The following is a 19,856-nucleotide window of genomic DNA, read 5'->3' as shown; positions in this document are numbered from 1 at the left end:
TTCTGGGGCAAAACTATTTGTTTACATACATGATTCTGATAGAAGTTAGTTTGTGTTCTCCTCAATTTACATTATTTGATTCTTGTGACCACTTTCCTAAAATTATGAAAAGATTAGGTTTAAAAGGCTTAATTCTTCATTTTAAGGGAAGTTTTTAATTTCTGAGACAAACTATAAAGAGATCAACCAGGAAGTAATGTACTTTGCTCTTCCACAGTACCAAAAGGAAAAGAGATTATGGAACAAGGTGCAGTCATCACCTTCTCAACAAATTTTGGCTCTTGCAAAATTGTAAAGCAATATAGCAACTTAGGGAAGATTGATTCTTGCCTCAGCCCTTCACCCCCACCCTCCTTGATGGGACAGAGCTATGGGTTATTTTATTTACTTTTGAAATAAGCTCAAGAGAAGGAATTGAGTTTAGCAGTTGGCCATCCTTTGTTAACATCAAGGTTAATATTCTTATCTTTTGCTCTCTTCAAATGTAAATATTATATAGAGATTTTAAATAGAAACTCCTCTAAAACACTGTAGCATTCTTTTCTAGTGTATGGAGAGAGAATAAAAACATAACCTTTGTTAAAGCTGTTCTGCTGTGATCATAGCCCTGGATTTTGGGTTGTAATGTGAAACATTTATTGGAACTTAATATTGTGCTTTTTGCATTATGCACTCTTATGTGTTTGACAAAACATCTAAATTTTTTTAAACGCCAGTTTTATCTGTTGTGTATGTTTCTTGGAGAGACGCACATAGCAGAGAAGTCATTTGGTGCTCTGGCTGTAATTGCTTTAAATGAGCAGTGTTCAGGGAATAGAAATAAAGTTTTATTCTACTTAGAATAAATTAAAGTGAGTTTTACTTTATGTTAAACATTCTCTAGAAAATAAGCTAAATAATTTTTCTTTAGGTAAAAATTTCCCTTAAATATGGTAATAATATATGACAGGTAAAAATGGCTGACGTCTTCTTTTCAAAAGATTAAAATAATATATAATTATATAGTCATGGTCAAAATTGATGCCCTCAGAGCTTATTTTTCATTGACTGAAATATTTTTCTTTTCCTTATCCTCTGGTTTGGGATAGGGGAGAGAATGATGGTACTATGCCCTCTTTCTCTGCCCCTTCGTTGTACTCCATCAGCCTCATTGGCACCATTTGAAGAAATGTATTTTATCTGACTTATTAGAAACTCTTTAGGAAGGAGCCTCTTAAGGCTTCATCTGGAGTCTGGATTCTGGTTTAGTACCTTCATTTTCCCTTCATGAACTAAGATACTTTTTTCCTAAAGGTGTGAAGAGAAAGCAGGAGAAACTCCCTCAAGACTATTGAGCCACATTGTCAAGCAAGGAACCTGTTCAGCCCCAGCTGTATTTTGAGCTTTTAGTAAAGCAGAAGAGGAATAAATTAACTTTGCAGTTTAGAAGTGATAATTACTTTAGTAGAGCAGTGATCAGAAGAGGGGTTTCATGTGTGAGAAGAGTTAAGCTTTGATTTTTGAAAATGGACATAGACTGCCTGCCAATGAGTAGTAGGGCTCAACAAATATATTGAGTTAAAGAACAGATTTTGATTTGAAGCCACAGAACAAAAGTGGTTTTCTCAGTTTTTTCATTTAAAAATGAGATTAGAAGTTCCCGTTGTGGCTCAGTGGATAATGAACTGACTAATATCGTGAGGATGGTTCGTGAGGATGGTTCGATCCATGGCCTTGTTGGGTGGGTTAAGGATCCAGTGTTGCCATGAGCTGTGGTGTAGGTTGCAGACTCGGCTCAGATCTGGCATGGCTGTGGTGTAGGCTGGCAGCTGCAGCTCTGATTGGAACCCCTAGCTTGGGAACCTCCATATGCTGCTGGTGCAGCCCTAAAAAGACAAGAAAGAAGGAAAGGAAGGAAGGAAGGGATTTGGAAGACAATAAATAAATAGATTTGGAAGACAGTTAACTAAATATATAAAATGAGATTAGACCAGAAGATTTCTCTGAGCTCTGGCAACTCTAATATTTGCTGGTTTTAAATGACTGGGAATTAATAGTGTAAATATCTTTTGGGTACATGGAACACATTGTGTTGTGCAAGTTAGACAAAATTAATAGTAATTACTTCAGAATATGTAAAGGAGCCCAAATTTGATATCATCGTGGCAATTAGAGGTTTATTAACTAGGTTACAGATTGAGCTATATATCTGACTGAATTTAGGTGCTTAAATGGTTTGTTCTTCATTTAGAAAAATATTTAAAGCAATTTAATTCTTTTTCTTACTAAGATGTAAGAGGTTATTATAGATCATTATACCAGTGGTTTTTCTTCTAATTTTAAGATACAGCTTTCTTTATATGAAAATAATGCTTCTGATCCTTCTATCACAGAATTTACATCTTAGAGTTTCAGTTTCTCTCCTCAGATTCTCTCACATTTTGTTTATCTTGTCCTTTAAAATTTTTAGCGTACTTATAATAGCAATTTTAAAGTTCTTTTCTGCTAATTCAGACATTTGGGTCACACTGGGCCTGCTTATATTGACTTTTTCCCTCTTGATCTTGGATCGTAATTTCCTATTTCTGACTATGGTCATGTTAAGGTTTTTTTAAAAATAGACTTTATTTTAGGGCAGTGTAGGTTCATAGTGAAATTGAGCCAAAAGTATAGGGAATTCCTGTGTACCCCTGCCACCACTTATGCTTTAACATTCCACGGCAGAGGGTACATTTGATGAATGTACATTGACACATCATTATCACCCAGAGTTCATATTAGGGATCATTCTTGGTGTTGTGCATTCTATGGGCTTTGAAAATAATGACCTGTATCCACTATTGTCATACAGAATGGCTTAACTGCTCTAAAAGTTCTTTGTTCTCCACTCTTCATCCTTGCATTCCTGTAGCCCCAACCCCTGGCAACCATTGATCTTTTTAACTGTTTCCAAAGTTTTGCCTTTTCCAGACTGTTACATAGTTGAAATCATTGTAGCCTTTTCACACTAACTTATTTCATTTAGTAATATGCATTTAAAGTTATTCTATATCTTTTCACAATAGCCCATTTCTTTTTTTTTAAATTTTTTTTAATTACTTGAAGCTTTTATTTTATTTGGTGTGTCTTTTTAGAGCCGCACTTGTGGCACATGGGAGTTCCCAGGCTAGGGGTCGAACCTGCAACCTCCTGGTTCCTAGTTGGATTCGTTAACCACTGAGCCATGATGGGAACTCCAGCCCATTTCTTTTTAGTGATGAATAATATTTCATTATCCTGACGTATCATAGTTTATTTACCTATTCAGCTACCCAAGAACATCTTGGTTGCCTCCAAGCTGCTGTAAATCCCCATGTGCAAGTTTTTGTGTGGACATACTTTTCAAATGCTTGAAAAAAATCGTGGATGCTGGATTGTGTGATAGGAGTATGTCTAGTTTTGTAAGAAACTGCCAAACTGTTTTCCAAAGTGGCTGTACCATTTTGCATTCCCATCAACAATGAATGATATTTCCTTCAAATTCTTGCCAGCATTTGGTGTTGTCATTGTTCTGAAGTTTGGCCATTCTAATAGTTGTGCATTTTTATCTTACTGTTTTAATTTAATTTCCCTGGTGACAGGATAGGGAGCATCTTTTCATATGTTTATTTGCCATCTGTGTATCTTTGGTGAGGCATCTGTTCCAGTCCTTGGTCTGTTTTTTTTTTTTTTTTTTTTTTTTTGGTCTTTTTAGGGCCTCATCCAAGGCATATGGAGGTTCCCAGGCTAGGGGTCCATCCAATCAGAGCTGTAGCCACCGGCCTATGCCACAGCCACAGCAACATGGGATCCAAGTCGCGTATTCGACGTACACCACAGCTTATGGCAATGCTGGATCCTCAGCCCCCTGAGCAAGGCCAGGGATGGAACCTATGTCCTCAACGATGCTAGTTGGGCTCATTAACTGCTTAGCCACAATGAGAACTCCTTTGGTCTGTTTTTTAACAGGTTGTTTTCTTTTTTTTTGAGTTTTAAGAATTCTTTGTATATTTCGGATAACAGCTCTTTATCAGTTAAGTGTTTATAAATATCTCCCACCTAAGGTTTGTCTTTACCTTTTTTGATAGTGTCTTTTGCATAGCAGAAGTTTTAAACTTTAATGAAGTCCATCTTAGCAGTTCTTTCTTTCATGGATTGTGCTTTTGGTTGTATCTAAAGAGTCATTCCCATACCCAAGGTCATCTGGATTTTTTCCTTTGTTTTCCTCTGGGAGTTTTTATAGCATTGCTTTTTACATTTAGGTCTATGGTCTATTTTCAGTTAATTTTCGTGAAAGGCTGAGGTCTGTGTCTAAATTTTTTTTTTTTTTTTTTTTTTTTTTTTGGCATGTGGGCAATTAGTTGTTCTAGCACCATTTGTTGAAAAGATAGTCTTTTTTCCATTGTATTGCTGTTGTTCTTTTATCAAAGATCAGTTGAATATGTGGGTCTATCTCTGGGCTTTCTATTCTGTTCTATTGTCTCTTTTTTTCTTCTTTTACCAATATCACACTGTCTTGATTATTCTAGGTTTATAGTAAGTCTTTTTTTTTTTTTTTTTTTTTGTTTTTTTTTGTTTTTTTGGTCTTTTTAGGGCCATGCCTGCAGCATATGGAGGTTCCCAGGGTAGGTGTCAATCGGAGCTGCAGCTGCCAGCCTATGCCACAGCCACGGCAACAGCAACATGGGATCCGAGTTGCATCTGTGACCTACACCACAGCTCATGGCAATGCTGGATCCCTAACCCACTGAGTGAGTCCAGGGATTGAACCCACAACCTCATGGTTCCTAGTCGGGTTCGTTAACCACTGAGCCCCAACGGGCTTGATGTCCAAGTGTTAGTTCCCTAACTTTGTTCTTTTTCAATATTGTGTTGGCTATTCTGGCTTTTTTGCCTATCGATGTACGCTTTAGAATCAGTGTCAGTATCCACAAAAGAGCTTGCTGGGATTTTCATGGGGATTGCGTTGAATCTATAGATCAAGTTGAAGAATTGACCTGTTGACAATTTTGAATCTCTGTCTTGCCTTGTAAATTTTTATTGGATATTGTATATAAAAGAACACTGGAGACTAAAGTAGATAATTCCCAGCCCTCCTCCCAAGGACTTTCTCTTTGTTCTGTCAGGCAGCTATGGTTAGGGGTGGGCTGATCTCTTAGATTTAATGAGAAATTAAGTTGGGTTTAAATTTTAGTTTTATCTTATTTTATTTTGGCTGAGCTTGTGGCATGTGAAAGTTTTTGGGCCGGGGATTGAACCCTGCTAAAGCAGTGACTTGAGTCACAGCAATGACATTGTTAGATTCTTAGGCTTCTAGACCACCAGGGAACTCCACATTAGGGTTTTTAATGTCTTAATGTTGGGATCAGGCACCTCTCTCCAGCAGACATTTAGAATCTAAATGCCACAGGGATGCAAATCTCTCTATACCTCCTGGTCCCACTTGGCAGGTGTTAATAATAAATTTGCATAAATAAGTTTAGAATAAACAAATGAGTATTAGTAGTCATGTCACTCAGTTGTGGGATAGCACAGTAGTTGTTTACTGGTTGAAGAGTCAGTCAGTGTGCTCCAGCTACTAGTTTCTTTTACTCAGGGAAAAGTAAATGTTGGTCTTTCCAGCAAGTTAAGTGGATATCATTTAAGAAAGTTACTACCTCCAACTTCCCATCTTGGCTCAGTGGTTAACAACCTGACTAGCATCCATGAGAACTCGGATTAGATCCCTGTCCTCAGTGGGATAAGGATCTGGCGTTGTGAGCTGTGATATAGGTTGCAGATGTGGCTCAATCTGGCATTGCTGTGTCTGTGGAGTAGGCTGATGGCTACAGCTCCGATTCGACCCCTATCCTGGGAATTTCTGTATGTTGTGAGTATGGCCCTAAAAAGCCAAAAGAAAGAAAGAAAAACGTTACTGCCATGTATTAAAATATCTAATTGCTAAGCCGTAGACTCTTTCCCTTAATTTCACATTGGGGTACTTTAATAAACTAGATTTCATCACTTTTCTTTTTTTTAGATTTTGTTTTTCTTGATCAGAAGCTATTAAAACTCCAAATAGTTTTAAGAATCTACCATTTTTCCCATGAAAATGTTTTGCTATTCAGAACATATTAAGCACCTCTTTTGAAAACTATTTCTTAGAACTTAGGTTTTTCTCAGGGAATGGTGAAAATTATAATTTAAAAAAATGTACATACATGTCAGGGTGTTATAGGAATGGAACATAATTATTGAAAACAGATTACTCTGTAAACCATTGACTTCCTTCCAAAGTAATTATAAAAATTGTACTTCTGGAGTTCCCATCATGGCTCAGTGGTTAATGAATCCCTGGCCTCACTCATTTGGTCAAGGATCCGGCATTGCTGTGAGCTGTGGTATAGGTTGCAGATGCGGCTTGGATCCGGAGTTGCTGTGGCTGTGGCATAGGCTGGCAGTTACAGCTCCGATTAGACCCCTAGCCTGGGAACATATGGATGCCGTGGGTGCAGCCCTAGAAAAGACAAAAATAAATAAATAAGTAAGTAAGTAAGTAAGTAAGTAAGTAAAAAAAAGCAGTGTGTGTACCTGGAAGTAGAAACTTCCAGTATTGTAAGGTGTAGAATGAGAAAAGCTTCCTTTTTCCTTACTCTATTTCCAGTCTCCTTCTCCACTGTTTAAGCACTTTTGTCTTTTACAGTGTTTCCAACACAGCTTAAATCAAGCTTCGTATGTATAGCTTAACTATATCTCAAGCTATATATAGATGTTTTTAGTAAAATTTTCTTTTCCCAGTTTTTATTAGCTATATTTTTATGTTTTGTCATTTATCTTTAATTTTAACATTTATAAATGACATCGGTCTCCTTTTTTTTTGGTGGGGGTGCTTTTTAGGACCTCAGATGCGGCATATGGAGGTTCCCAGGCTAGGGGTTGAATTGGAGTTGCACCTGCCGGGCTACACCACAGCCATAGCAGTGAAGGATTCAGGCCGAGAGTCTGGACCTCCACCACAGCTCGCAGCAACACCAGATCCTTAACCCACTGAGCGAGGCCAGGGATTGAACCCACATCCTCATGGAGCCTAGTCAGGTTCATTAACCATGGAGCCACGAAGGGACTCCAACGTTGGTCTCCTTGATGATTTCGTTCTCCCCCTCTCTACCTTCCAAATACTGTCAGCTGTAATTAAGTGTTTTAAGTGTTAAGTGTCACCTTATTTAATTCACTGTAACTTAGTGAAGTAGTTTTCTTTCTTTTTTTTATGGGTTACAAAACTAAGACACAGAGACATTAAGCTCTTGGTTTCATAAATAGTCTTGTCCTTCAAGTACACCCTAGCCTTTCAGAAATATTTGTTGTATACTTAATTTTCAGTGCTGTGAGCTTGGGATATAGTGTGTGTCAAACCAAATCTTGGTCCTTTTGGAGCTTAATGGTCTATATTGATAGTAAATCTTACTGTAGGCCTTGGCAGCCTAGTTATCCTAAAACTTAGCTTCATCCTTAGAGCAAAGAAAACTTGTGGTAGGGTATAAGATATACCAAAACAAATAGCTTCACTGGAGAAGTAGAAATTTTTAGGGGTTCTAGCTTCTCTTCAGTTTAAATATTTCAGAGAACAGGAAAAGTACCCTGGAGGAAATCCTGCAGTCATAGCATACCTAAAATGAAAAGTCTATATCATCTTTAGAATTGAGTCATATTTTTCAAAAATGAAAGTTAAACTCTCATGTGTTGTTTGATTCCTCACTCACTTAATGAGTTAAAAAACCACTGTGCCATGTTTCTCTGAATAAATACTATCTTTCAAACTATGAAAAGTTAAGCAAGCTGGTTTGCTTTTTAGTGGTTAAGTCGTTTAAAGTGTGAAGGTATGTATCTTGAAATACTCTAGGGGTAATATAGTTAACAGATTTGAAGGTTAACTTCAGATAGCATTATGCTTTATTATGCTTTAACAGACATTGTATCATTCATGCCTCAAGCTGAGGTGAATCAACATGTAAGATAACTTCATGGGAGTTCCTGCCTGCGGTGCAGCTGGTCAGGGATCTGGCATTGTGGCTGTGGCTGCAAGGGTTCAATCCTTTGTCCAGTGTAGTGGGTTAAGAATCTGGTGTTGCAGCTGTGGCACAGATCACATCTATGGCTTGGATTTGATCCCTGGCCCAGGAACTTCCATATGCCAGTGCAGCCAAAAAAAGATGTTTTTAACTTCCCAGAGAAACTTTTTTGAGATAAATAAATTGATACGAATTATTTTATATCTAGGAGGAAAAAATAATAAATGTAATAAATGACTTTAATTATGGTCTTTCTATGTACCAGGAATTCCACTAAACATTTTACCTATATAAAACTCCTCTTAGTTCTTTTCACAAATCACTAAGTAGTTATAATTAATATATAAATGAGGAAACAGCAGAAGGAAGGATATTTTGTCTGAAATCACATAGCTAGTAAGTGATGGAATTGACACTAGGATTCGTGAATAATAGTCTAGGTTTTTACTGTTTTATTTGAATTTCAACAAAATGTGTGTTCAATTATATTTAGCTCAGAAATAAATTGACCCCCTTCACTTTTAAACATACGTTCTCTCAGATAATCATCTTTAGTGCTTGTGATTTATAAAAAAAATACAATTTGATCTTCATCCTTGGTTTCTGGCTCACAGCTCCCAAAACTTTTGGAATTTCCTAAGCAGTGGGGAGAATGTATCTTATGTTATATTACTGAGATGGCCTACGGGACATACCTAATGATGGGGACCATTTGCCAGGAGAGCCAACTACAGAGGGTTGAAACTTTTTGAATTCTCATACCCTGATTCTGGGGAGGTGAGAGGGGCTGGAGGTTGAGCTCTGTTACCAGTGGCCAGTGATTTAATTAATCATGCCGCCAAAAAACCCAGGACACCCTTGGCCATTTGCTCCATAGAAAGGCTTTAAGGAGCATAGTCCCGGATGAGTGGCCATGCCGCCTTCCACTCTGGAGCTGGCTCTCAGTGGAGAAGGAAAGTGATTTTGTGGATGGTGATAGCCTCTTGTTGGGGGCAGGGATGGAGGTGGTAAAGGCTGTAGAGGGGCTTTGGGGGAACTCTGTGGAAGGTCAGTCTTAGTGATGAAGCCAGGAATCCAGATGGAGCAGAGCTGCTAGTGAGAGGAGATTCCAGCAGGAGTGCTGGGAAATCTTGTCTGTGGATCAGACAGGGATGGGGTTAGGGAGAATCATTGCTCATTGAGCTGTTGATTTTCATAAACCGCATTAAAAACTCTCCTGTGTAGGATTGATGCTTTAGGGGGATTTGGCATCCAACTCACCCCCTCCCCTCCCCGCCCAAGTCCATTCTTGGTGGGGAGGCAGGTGAATGTTCCCTCCATATGCCTGTAGTGTGTGTGCTCAGCTTTCATTCTGATGCTGACAGGGGAGGGTGGGATCTGGGATGGTGAATGAATTCCCTATATCAAATCCTTTGGTGGCACAAGACTGAGGGGTTGATTTTTTATTTTATTTTGTTATGAATATCTAAATCTGTATTTCCCTCTGTTCTCCCAGACTTGTGTGGCCAGTTGGAAATGTCTGATTTGTGTTCATTTCTCCCTCATTTCTGGAGTAGGACTAAGACTCTACCATACCTCCTGTGCTCTGCATCTACACTTCTTTGGACATTTAAGGCCCACTGATGCACTTCAAAAAAACAGAAAACCCACCACACAGTTCAGAGGGCTTCTGGATTGGTTGAACTTGTGGCAGTTCAGGGAATGTGGTGTACCTGGAAAGGGCATGAAAACACGTCTTTATCTTTGTTGTTAATAACAAGATTATTTTTGCAAAGAAGTATCCAAATGTGAATTTAAAAAACAGTTGTTTGGGGGTAAAGTATATTAATACTTTTATTATACCATTTATTGAAGTAGAAAAAAAAGGAAATATAGGTAAGCTAAAAGAAAAAAAATAATCATTCAGGTAACTTCTGTTTATGTTTTGGTGTATATCCTTGCTGACTTCCAAAATATGCATAAATATATGTTTACATTTAGGATCCATTTCAGTAAAATATATATATTTCGAGAGTCTATAATTTGTTTCTCTTATGCAGTTTTTCTGCAGTTTATTTATGCTTTCTGCCTTGGGTACTGTCAGAAAGAGCACATGACTAAATTTCAAATGAGCTAATTTTAATTTTACTTTTGTTTCTGAAGACTTAATATTTTAAAAAGAGATGGTATAGATTATATTTTTTTTAACATATAATAGTTGTTAGACTTAACAATTGAAGTAATGTGTGTTTTTCAGATTCCTTTAGTAATTATTTTTAAAATTTACTTGAAATATAACATGTAAAGTGCACAGATAATGAGGGCACAACTCAATGGTGTGTTTTCTCAAAATGAACACCCATGTGGCAAGAAACACTACTAGCATCTCAGAAGCCCCTTTATGCCCCCATTGTAGTTACTGTTTTTCCAACTTCAGGTCTTACTGCTCTGCTGATTGGATTCATTTTACATTTATTTTTCACTTCTAAATAAGTGGTATTTGAGCAAGGCTGGGGCCCTTGGCACAGTTTTGACAATGGGTGATTTGAATTCTCCAAAATAGAGAATTAATACACACTCTCCCAGCCCCACTCAACACACACACAAAGAGTGAATCCCCATGTGTTCATCACTCAGCTTCAACAAGTAACAATTCATGAAAAATCTTTGTTCATCCAACCCTCCTAATTATTTAAAAGTGAAACCCAGGTGTCACATTATCATTTTAGTAGAGTTTTTTTGTTGTTGTTCGTTTATTTGTTTTAATGGCTGCACCCGAGGCATGTGGAAGTTTCTGGGCCATGGATCGAATCTGAGCCACAGTTACAACGTATGGCAACACTGGATCCTATATCCCACTGCACCCTGCCAAGGATCAAACTATGCCTCCTCTGACCTAATCTGCTCTGGTCAGAGTCTTAACCCATGACGCCACAGTGGGAACTCTTTAGTAAATATTTTAAAATATGGTGGTTTTTTTTTTTTTTTGGCCACAGCATGTAGAAAGAAGTTTCTGGGTCAGGGATTGAACCTGCGCTACGGCAGTGACCTAAGCCACTGCAGTGACAGTGCCAGATCCTTAACCCCTAGTGCCACAAGAGAACTCCTAAAATGTATATTTTTAAAAATTGAAAAGATTACTCTTTTTTTTTTTTTTACCATAAACATGATTTAAAGAATGTAGCCACACCTTTAAAAAAATCAGTTAATTCCTTAATATCAAATAGTCCCTCAGTGTTTGAAGGCTCCCCAAATACCTTCCAATTTTCTATACTGTTTGAATTAAGGTCCATATATTGCATTGGTTGGTATGGCTCTTAAATCTCTTAATCTAAGGCTTCTCCTTCTAAGTCTTTCTCCTCCCCCCCTATGCCTTGTAGCACATGGAGTTCCCAGACCAGGGATCAGATCCAAGCCACAGTTGCGACCAATGCAGGAGGTGCAGTTGCAGCAACACCAGATCTTTTTAATTAATTGTGCTTGGGCTAGGGATTGAACCTGCTTCCTGGTGCTGCAGAGATGCCACTGATCCTGTTGTGCCACAGGGGGACATCCCCTCTAAATGTTTTATTCCCTCCTTGCCATATTCATTGATAATTTTTTGGAAAAGCTGGTTGTTGGTCTTATTTCTCAGGGTATTCTTTTATGGATATTTCTATTCAACCTTTTATGAAAGTAATTAGTATGAACTTTTGCAATTGGGATATAATTTTAAACACATAGCTCTTGAATGTTTGGTTAATAAATTTTGACAGTTGTATATATCATTTTGTCTACCACTCAATGAATTTTGTTTTCAATTGTTAACTTCTTCAAATGGGAAAGAGGAAGAACCCATTCCCTTCTTTAGATTCTAAAGTTTGGAGTAACTACAGTAGCAAGGGACGGAAATATAGTCATTGATTGCTATTAGGAAAGTAAAGCTCTCTGCTTTCCAGCAGCCAATAGGTGATTAACAATATTTAAGTTTTGGAAAATATTACTTGTTAGCAGAGATATGGTGGAGCTAAAGGGAGTGGTGTAAATGCACTGCCTTGAAATTTATATCTTTGCAAAAAAGCTATTGGTTATTCGTCTAAATCGTATTTACCCCCCCCCTTTTTTTTTTTTTTTTGGTCTTTTCTAGGCCTCACCCACAGCATGTGGAGGTTCCCAGGCTAGGGGTCTAATCGGAGCTGTAGCTGCCGGCCTACGCCAGAGCCACAGCAACTCGGGATCCGAGCCGTGTCTGCAACGTACACCACAGTTCATGGCACTGCCAGATCCTTAACCCTCTGAGCAAGGCCAGGGATTGAACCTGCAACCTCATGGTTCCTAGTTGGGTTTGTTAACCACTGTGCCACAACAGGAACTCCTAAATCGTATTTACCTTTACCCAGAACCTCCACCTCTGCCTCAGTTTCAAGCAACAGAGAGACTTCATCTCATCTGAAGTCTCTAAAGATAGGAGAATTGTGTGGTTATTGACTCTAGGAAAGCATTAACTGCAGTTGAGGCATTTAAGTGTCTTCAGGGAGTTCCCTTCGTGGCTCGGTGGTTAAAGAACTCAACTAAGATCCATATGGACTCGAGTTCGGTCCCTGGCCTCGCTCAGTGACTTAAGGATCCAGCATTGCCGTGAACTGTGGTGTAGGTTGAAGATGTGGCTCGGATCCTGTGTTGCTGTGGCTGGCAGCTATAGTTCTGATTCGACCCCTAGCCTGAGAACCTCCATATGCCTCGGGTGTGGCCCTAAAAATCGAAAAAAAAAAAAAAGTTCTTTGGTATCTTATTTGATAGATATCAGCCAACTTGATTCCTTCGTCTTTGTCCACAATTTGAATTTATTGTTGTATTTGATTTGGGGAACTTTACTGTGTTTTTTTAAAGTAGTACATTATTTTAGTTTGATTACATTAGGAAATAGAATGAAAGTTACTAAGAGTTACTGAATGGCTATTCTGTGTGAGGAATCATCTTAAATACAGTCTTCTAAACTACTAAGTGATCTAGGTGATTACAGCTATTTTGTCCATAGCCTAAATCAGGAAAGAGAATGAGAGTTCCAGTGATTTGCCCGAGGCCATATAGCTAGAAACTACCAAGAACAGGGACTTAAATCCTGAATTTTTACTCCAGAACTCTAAAATTTGCACTTAAGTATGCTGTCTTCATGAATATTAGAATCCTAAGCAATGCTATGTCCTTTGCAGTTTCTGCTTATACATGTATATGAAAAAAATCATATTTAAAACATTAAAAAAATTATATCAAATCCAGTTGTAAAATCTTCTGCGTGAACATGCAAGTCTCAACTTGTTTCAAGAGAGTTTTGTACTATTAAAGCCAATAAAAGCAAAAATAATTTGTCTAGTACCTATGGTGTAATATAATGACATTAGACCGGTATTGTTTTTAAAGACAATAAGAAAATAGCTTATTGGATTATTTTTAGGTGATTCAGTTCAGGAAGTATGACTTGGTTGTAAGTTGTAACTTTCATTGAATTTGTAGAATGAAAAGTTTCCATTTTCATTTAATGTAGAATAGATTTATTTTTAAAGCTTTCCCCCCAAATAACATTAGTGTAAATTTGTTTTAAAAGAAGTGATATCCTTTATGTCTTTTTAACATGTTTACCTATATTTGGATCTGGATGAGATTCAGATTTAGTTTCTAATTTGAAAAAAAATGACTTCTGTGACTATTGTTTCTGCTCCTTTTTTTTTTTCTTTTCAAATCTTGGGAACACATTGCTGATCATAATTATAATCATCTGAATTTTACTTTACCTTTGGTTGCTCTATTTTTTAAACAAATTCTGATTTTAAATATTTTCATCCAAATTGTTATTTATACCAAGCTTGTAACTAGACTTTTGTGCCCAACTAAGATCCTGCCCTCTCCCCAAAAGACAATTATGGATTAAGCAAATAAACCTCCTTTCAGACTTGCCATAGTATTTTTAACAATGTAGTTGCCTTTTTCTTGGTTTCATTGAGCTTTAATACTCTCAGACAAATCTCAGAAAGAAGATGCTGGTTTTCTTTAATACAAATACATATTACTTATTGAAAGGCCTTTTAATTTAAAGTTGGTTGGGTAAGACAAATGGAACAACCAGTTAAGCTCATTCCTTCTGTACTTATTTTTATAACTTCAAAGCTCCTAGTTTTAACCTCTGGTTCAGTCCCATCTTACTAGATTTAAGTGGCTTTTGTTTTGTTTTTTTTTTCATGCAGGTTCTGCTCATTAATCACCACGAGTGTGGATCTGAAGAAGAGTTTATTACCCCTCTTTTTTTGAGTATGTTTAACTTCAGATACACACAACGTAGCCTCTCCTTCCCTATTAGATTCTTAGAAGGTAGTTATATTTTTATAGTCTCCTTCTTGTGACTTTGATAGTTGTGATCAATAAAAATAAAAACTATTCCTTACATATTGGGCTACTGCATGCGAATCAGTTCATTTTAAACCTCCTGGAGGTCTTTGGCATGCTAGACATAATACCATGAGTGTTTGTTTGTGGAGGTAACCATGTTCCAAAGAAATTTAAGATTTTAATTTATTTAATCAAGAAACTGGGAGAGTTATCTTTTAGGTTCTGGGAATGACTGACTGTAAGGGGCTTGCTTTTGGTGTGTGGTTTTCAAAATTAGTTTAAAATGAGAAATGATAAATTAGAAATGCTTTCGTGGTATTAGATCTCTGAATAGCAGAGAGAAATTAGTTTGTATTGTACCTATTGTATGCTTAACAGATTAGCTGACTTATCATGTCTTGTTAAACTTTAATCAGCACATACCTTTCCATGTTTGCAATTTTTAGAACATTGATATATTTTTGTTATTATATATAAATATGTATTAAATGTGATACATAAAATTCATTTTTTTTTAATCTAGGGATGGAAAAAGGAAAGAATACTGGCTGAATATCCAGACGGCAGGATAATAATGGTTCTTCCTGAAGACCCAAAGTATGCCCTGAAAAAGGTAAATTTCCAGTGAAATTTCATGAAGAATGGATAATTTTACAGCTACTTTTAAGAGGATAACATACTGCTACAGAGCGTATTTAAACACAGTTCTGAAAACAAGCATTTAAAGAATACAACCCAACTGAAAAATTAAGCTTCAACTTTGCAATGTGTCTAGCATCTATGCGGTGACTTTTTAGTGATTGCCATCTCATACTCTCAATAATTTGAGTGATGGTATTGAAGGCATAGTAATGAATAATGCCACATGAGTGAGTTCAAGAATCAGAATAAGGGAGTTCCCATTGTGGCTTAATGGTAACGAACCCGACTAGTATCCATGAGGACATGGGTTCGATCCCTGGCCTTGCTCAGTGGGTTAAGGATTGGATGCTGCTGTGAACAGTGGTGTAGGTCTCACACTTGGCTTGGATCTGGCTTTGCTGTGGCGAAGGCCGGCAGCTGTAGCTCTGATTCGACCCCTAGCCTGAAAACTTCCATATGCTGCAGTTGCAGCCCTTAAAAAAGAATCAGAATAAGGAGTTCCCTGGTGGTATATCAGGTTAAGGATCCAAGTTGTTATTCCTGTGTCTCTGGTTTGATCCTAGCCCTAGAACTGTGGGCACAGCCAAAAAAAAAAAAAAAAAAAAAAAATCAATCATAATTATTTAGAACATTAAAATTAATACATGTTGGAGTTCCTGTCGTGGCGCAGTGGTTAACGAATCCGACTAGGAACCATGAGGTTGCGGGTTCGGTCCCTGCCCTTGCTCAGTGGGTTAACGATCCGGCGTTGCCGTGAGCTGTGGTGTAGGTTGCAGACGCTGCTCGGATCCCGCGTTGCTGTGGCTCTGGCGTAGGCTGGCGGCTACAGCTCCGATTCAACCCCTAGCCTGGGAACCTCCATATGCCGCGGGAGCGGCCCAAGAAATAGCAACAACAACAACAAAAAAGACAAAAGACAAAAAAAAAAAAAAAAATTAATACATGTCATTTAATTCTGAGGGCAGATTTCTAAATAAAAGCTTATTGCAGAAAGGGATCTAATAATAGTAGATCATAGTTATTCTTAAGTTAAACACAAAGTAATCATAATGTTAAGATAAAGAGCAAGATATATTCTGATTTATATATATAATGTAGAAAACTTAAAATCCTCTAATCTAGTGTGAGCCAGGTTTTAGTCTAGTATAGGATTCAGAGAAATGAACCAGAGAAATAATGAAGTCTAGAACATTTTATAGAGTACCCTAAAAGTCAGGAAACCTTAGGACAAACTTATTTTTAAGCAATATCTTAATTACATTTTCAGATCATATGCCCAAAATATTTTCCTCACAAATGCTTTTTCAAAAGTACCTCAGACTGTATGTAAAGCAATTGGTCCAATTATTTATCTGAAAACCTTAATTAGACTAGAGTGTGTCCAACATGTCTAGAAACACAAGAAAAGTAGTGTATTGTATTTTCTTAGGTTAATAGTTGGACCTCTTTATTTTTTTGCCACAGTAGTGGCATGTGGAAGTTCCCAGGCCAGGGATTGAAGCTGAACCACCGCAGTGACACCAAATCCCTGACCACTAGGCCACTAGGGAAGTCCAACAGTTGGACCTCTTTAAATTTAGGAATACTTCACCTGTAAGAGAGGGTGAAGAAAAACACTTTGAAGATGTTATTTGAAAATATAGCTAACATTCTACTTACATTACAGTTGATCTTTGAACAGCAATTTGGGGGGGGGGTGTTAATTTATATGTCATTCCATCAGTGTGCTAAGTTCCACTGTATCTTGACTGAACCATGACTGTAGCACCGTAGTGTTTACTGTTGAAAAATATCCATGTATAAGTGGACCCATCCTATTCAAACCTGTGTTGTTCAAGGATCAGTTGTACAAGTTTATCCTGTGGTTCTAACTTCTCAGATACATCATGTATATGAATTAACAATCCCAGATAGTCAGATAACTCCCTGTACTACCACTGCTGACAGTATAGACAGTAGCATTTAGAATGACAAACATGCCGTCTATCTCTACTTGAAACATTGATCCTTGCATAAAAACAAATACTTATTGAATTAATTTTGGATTAGTAATTGATTAATGAAAATTAAATAGAATTTTTGGAATTCCAACAGTTGTTATTTGGAAATGCACAGTGGGTACTTTGCTTCACCGCATGTGACATCTAGACATTTCTTACCATGGCTCCTCAGTAAATTTTAATTTCCTCATTTTTTTTTTTTTTTTTTTGTCTTTTTGCTATTTCTTGGGCCGCTCCCGCGGCATATGGAGGTTCCCAGGCTAGGGGTCTAATCGGAGCTGTAGCCACCGGCCTACGCCAGAGCCACAGCAACACAGGATCCGAGCCGCGTCTGCAACCTACACCACAGCTCACGGCAACGCTGGATCGTTAACCCACTGAGCAAGGGCAGGGACCGAACCCGCAACCTCATGGTTCCTAGTCGGATTCATTAACCACTGCGCCACGACGGGAACTCCTAATTTCCTCATTTTAATTTCTCATGGCAAAATCTTAGCAACCTAAAATTGAGTATGTTATTGGTTAGTAACCCATAATAGGTTAAAAATTAAAATCTAAGGAATTGTGAGTTAGGTGTTCCCAACTGTGGTGCTGTGGGTTAAGAATCTGACTGCAGCAGCTCAGGTCATTATAGAGGCATGGGTTTGATCCCCGTCCTGGTTCAGCGGGTTAAAGGATCTGTTGGCTGCAGCTATGGCATAGGTCGAATTTGTGGCTTGGATTCAGTTCATGGCCCTGGAACATCCATATGCTGAGGGTGTGGCCGTTAAAAAAGAATTATGAGTCATTTGCTTTTAGGAACTGAATCAGGAATTGTATTGTGGGATATTGTTCCAGGATTAGGAGGACTTGAATTTTCATCACTGAATAAGTGATGTATCATTACATTGTATTGTACATGTCAGAGGTATGAGTACTTAACCGTCTTAGGTGTTATATGCATTTTAAAATTAGTGTCACAAGTGAATGTTTATTGGACTAAACATTTGCAGAATTTTTTTTTTTTTGTATATGTATTTTTTAACTGAGGAAGGAACTAATGTTTGAGTACCTACAAAAAAACAGAAGTTTGAGCTTACTGTGTTTGCCCTTGGTCACAATTTTATGAGGTGAACTGGAAGAAGCACTGTGGGTTCAAATCCCTGCTTTTTGGTTCTAGATGTCCAATGTCTGACATAGAAAGTTCCTTAACCTTTGAATTTTATTTCTTTGAATTGCAAAGTGAGAAACTATAAACCTCTATGAGGTATTGAATTTAAATGAGATAATATTCATAAAATGCTTTGCACGATGTCTGATCTGTAAATGGTTGATAAGGAGTAAACATGTATGTCTTTCCTCTGTGCTCACTTCCATTTTATCCATGAGAGTACTATTTAAGGCTTGGGAGTATTAATTAAGGCTTGACTTGCCTGGCTAAGATTCCAGTGAAATCTCTCCAGTTCTCAAACCCATGAATCTCTACTGAGAAGCCTTACTGTTCTTATTGTGGATTCTAGGAGCTCTCACTTCTCTTGTTCCCAGACTGCTGGATGTTACATTACTCTCCATTCCTTCCTCATTTTGCAAATTGGCCCACAGAGCTTGAAAAACAGTCACTGATTAGGACATTCAAAAGCACTCTTTAGAGGATGTCATGCTTGGAATAATATATTCAACTTACTGTCCTGAAATATATTTTTACATATATAAAATTCTTTTGGGAAATTCCCTGCGGTGCAGCAGGTTAAGGATCTGGCATTGTCACTGTAGCAGCTTGGGTTGCTGCTGTGGTACAGCTTTGATCCCTGGCCCAGGAATTTTTGCAGGCCACAGGCAGGGCCAAAAAAAAAAAAAAACCAAAAACAAAAACAAAAAAACCAAACAAACAAACAAACAAAAAAAGAATTATTATTTCATTATTAAAAAAATATTGTTCTTTATTTGGCAGGTGGACGAGATTAGAGAGATGGTTGATAATGATTTAGGTTTCCAGCAGGCTCCACTGATGTGCTATTCCAGAACGAAAACACTTCTCTTTATTTCTAATGACAAAAAAGTAGTTGGTTGCCTAATAGCAGAACATATCCAATGGGTAAGTGACTTTTCCCCCCCTCTGAACTCAAATTTTATTTATTTATTTTTATTATTATAGTTGATTTACAGTGTTCTGTCAATTTCTGCTGTACGGTAAATGGTTTTTGAAGAGTGGTCATATGTAATTTGGTGTTTAAAGAGTTATAGGGATAACAGGAGTTTTCCTGTGGCGAAGTGGCTTAAGGATCCAGCATTTTTTTGTTTGTTTTTTTTTTATTTTTTAGAGTTGTACCCGCGGCATGCGGAGGTTCCCAGGCTAGGTGTCTCTTTGGAGCTATAGCTGCCAGCCTATGCCACAGCCACAGCAATGCAGGATCCGAGCAGCCTCTGCGACCTACACCACAGCTCATGGCAACACTGGATCCTTGACCCACTGAGCAAGGCCAGGGATTGAACCCACAACATCATGGTTCCTAGTCGGATTCGCTAACCACTGTGCCACAGTGGGAACTCCAAGGATCCAGCGTTTAATCCTGGTAAATTTATTAACATTTTATGTAAGAAAGAGTATGAATGCAAGAATTTTTGTGTGCAATTAATTCTTCATTTCACTGAGGTTGCATCTTGCGTGTGATTGTTTCTCAAGTCAGTAAAAATTCTGTAAATGAAAAGTACTATTCAGGTTTGTTTAGGACGTGTCTTCGTTGGCTGCTAATGTCTGTCTCTCTCAGTCCTTTCAGCACTGGAATAAATCAAGGGTTGGCAAATAATAGCCTGAGGGAGTCATACAGTTTTATAATAACACTTAACA

The 19,856-nt window shown here is 37.7% G+C and overlaps 1 protein-coding gene across 5 annotated transcripts in view; it reads left to right on the top strand.

The window, feature by feature from the left end:
- ESCO1 (establishment of sister chromatid cohesion N-acetyltransferase 1) overlaps positions 1–19,856 on the top strand; it is a 91,471-nt gene that overhangs the window by 60,188 nt on the left and 11,427 nt on the right. For 3 of the 5 annotated variants that reach the window (XM_021096164.1, XM_021096165.1, XM_003127852.4), the window contains 2 exons: positions 14,911–15,000; positions 18,960–19,103. In XM_021096164.1, coding sequence (XP_020951823.1) covers positions 14,911–15,000; positions 18,960–19,103 — 234 coding nt within the window. Of the gene's footprint in view, positions 1–14,245; positions 14,370–14,910; positions 15,001–18,959; positions 19,104–19,856 lie in introns of all 5 variants that reach the window. The other 2 variants (XR_002345054.1, XR_002345055.1) reach the window with 1 other exon arrangement.

Source organism: Sus scrofa, chromosome 6, assembly GCF_000003025.6.
Source record: "Sus scrofa isolate TJ Tabasco breed Duroc chromosome 6, Sscrofa11.1, whole genome shotgun sequence".
NCBI lineage: Eukaryota > Metazoa > Chordata > Mammalia > Artiodactyla > Suidae > Sus > Sus scrofa.
This window is presented reverse-complemented; position numbering and strand designations above follow the sequence as displayed.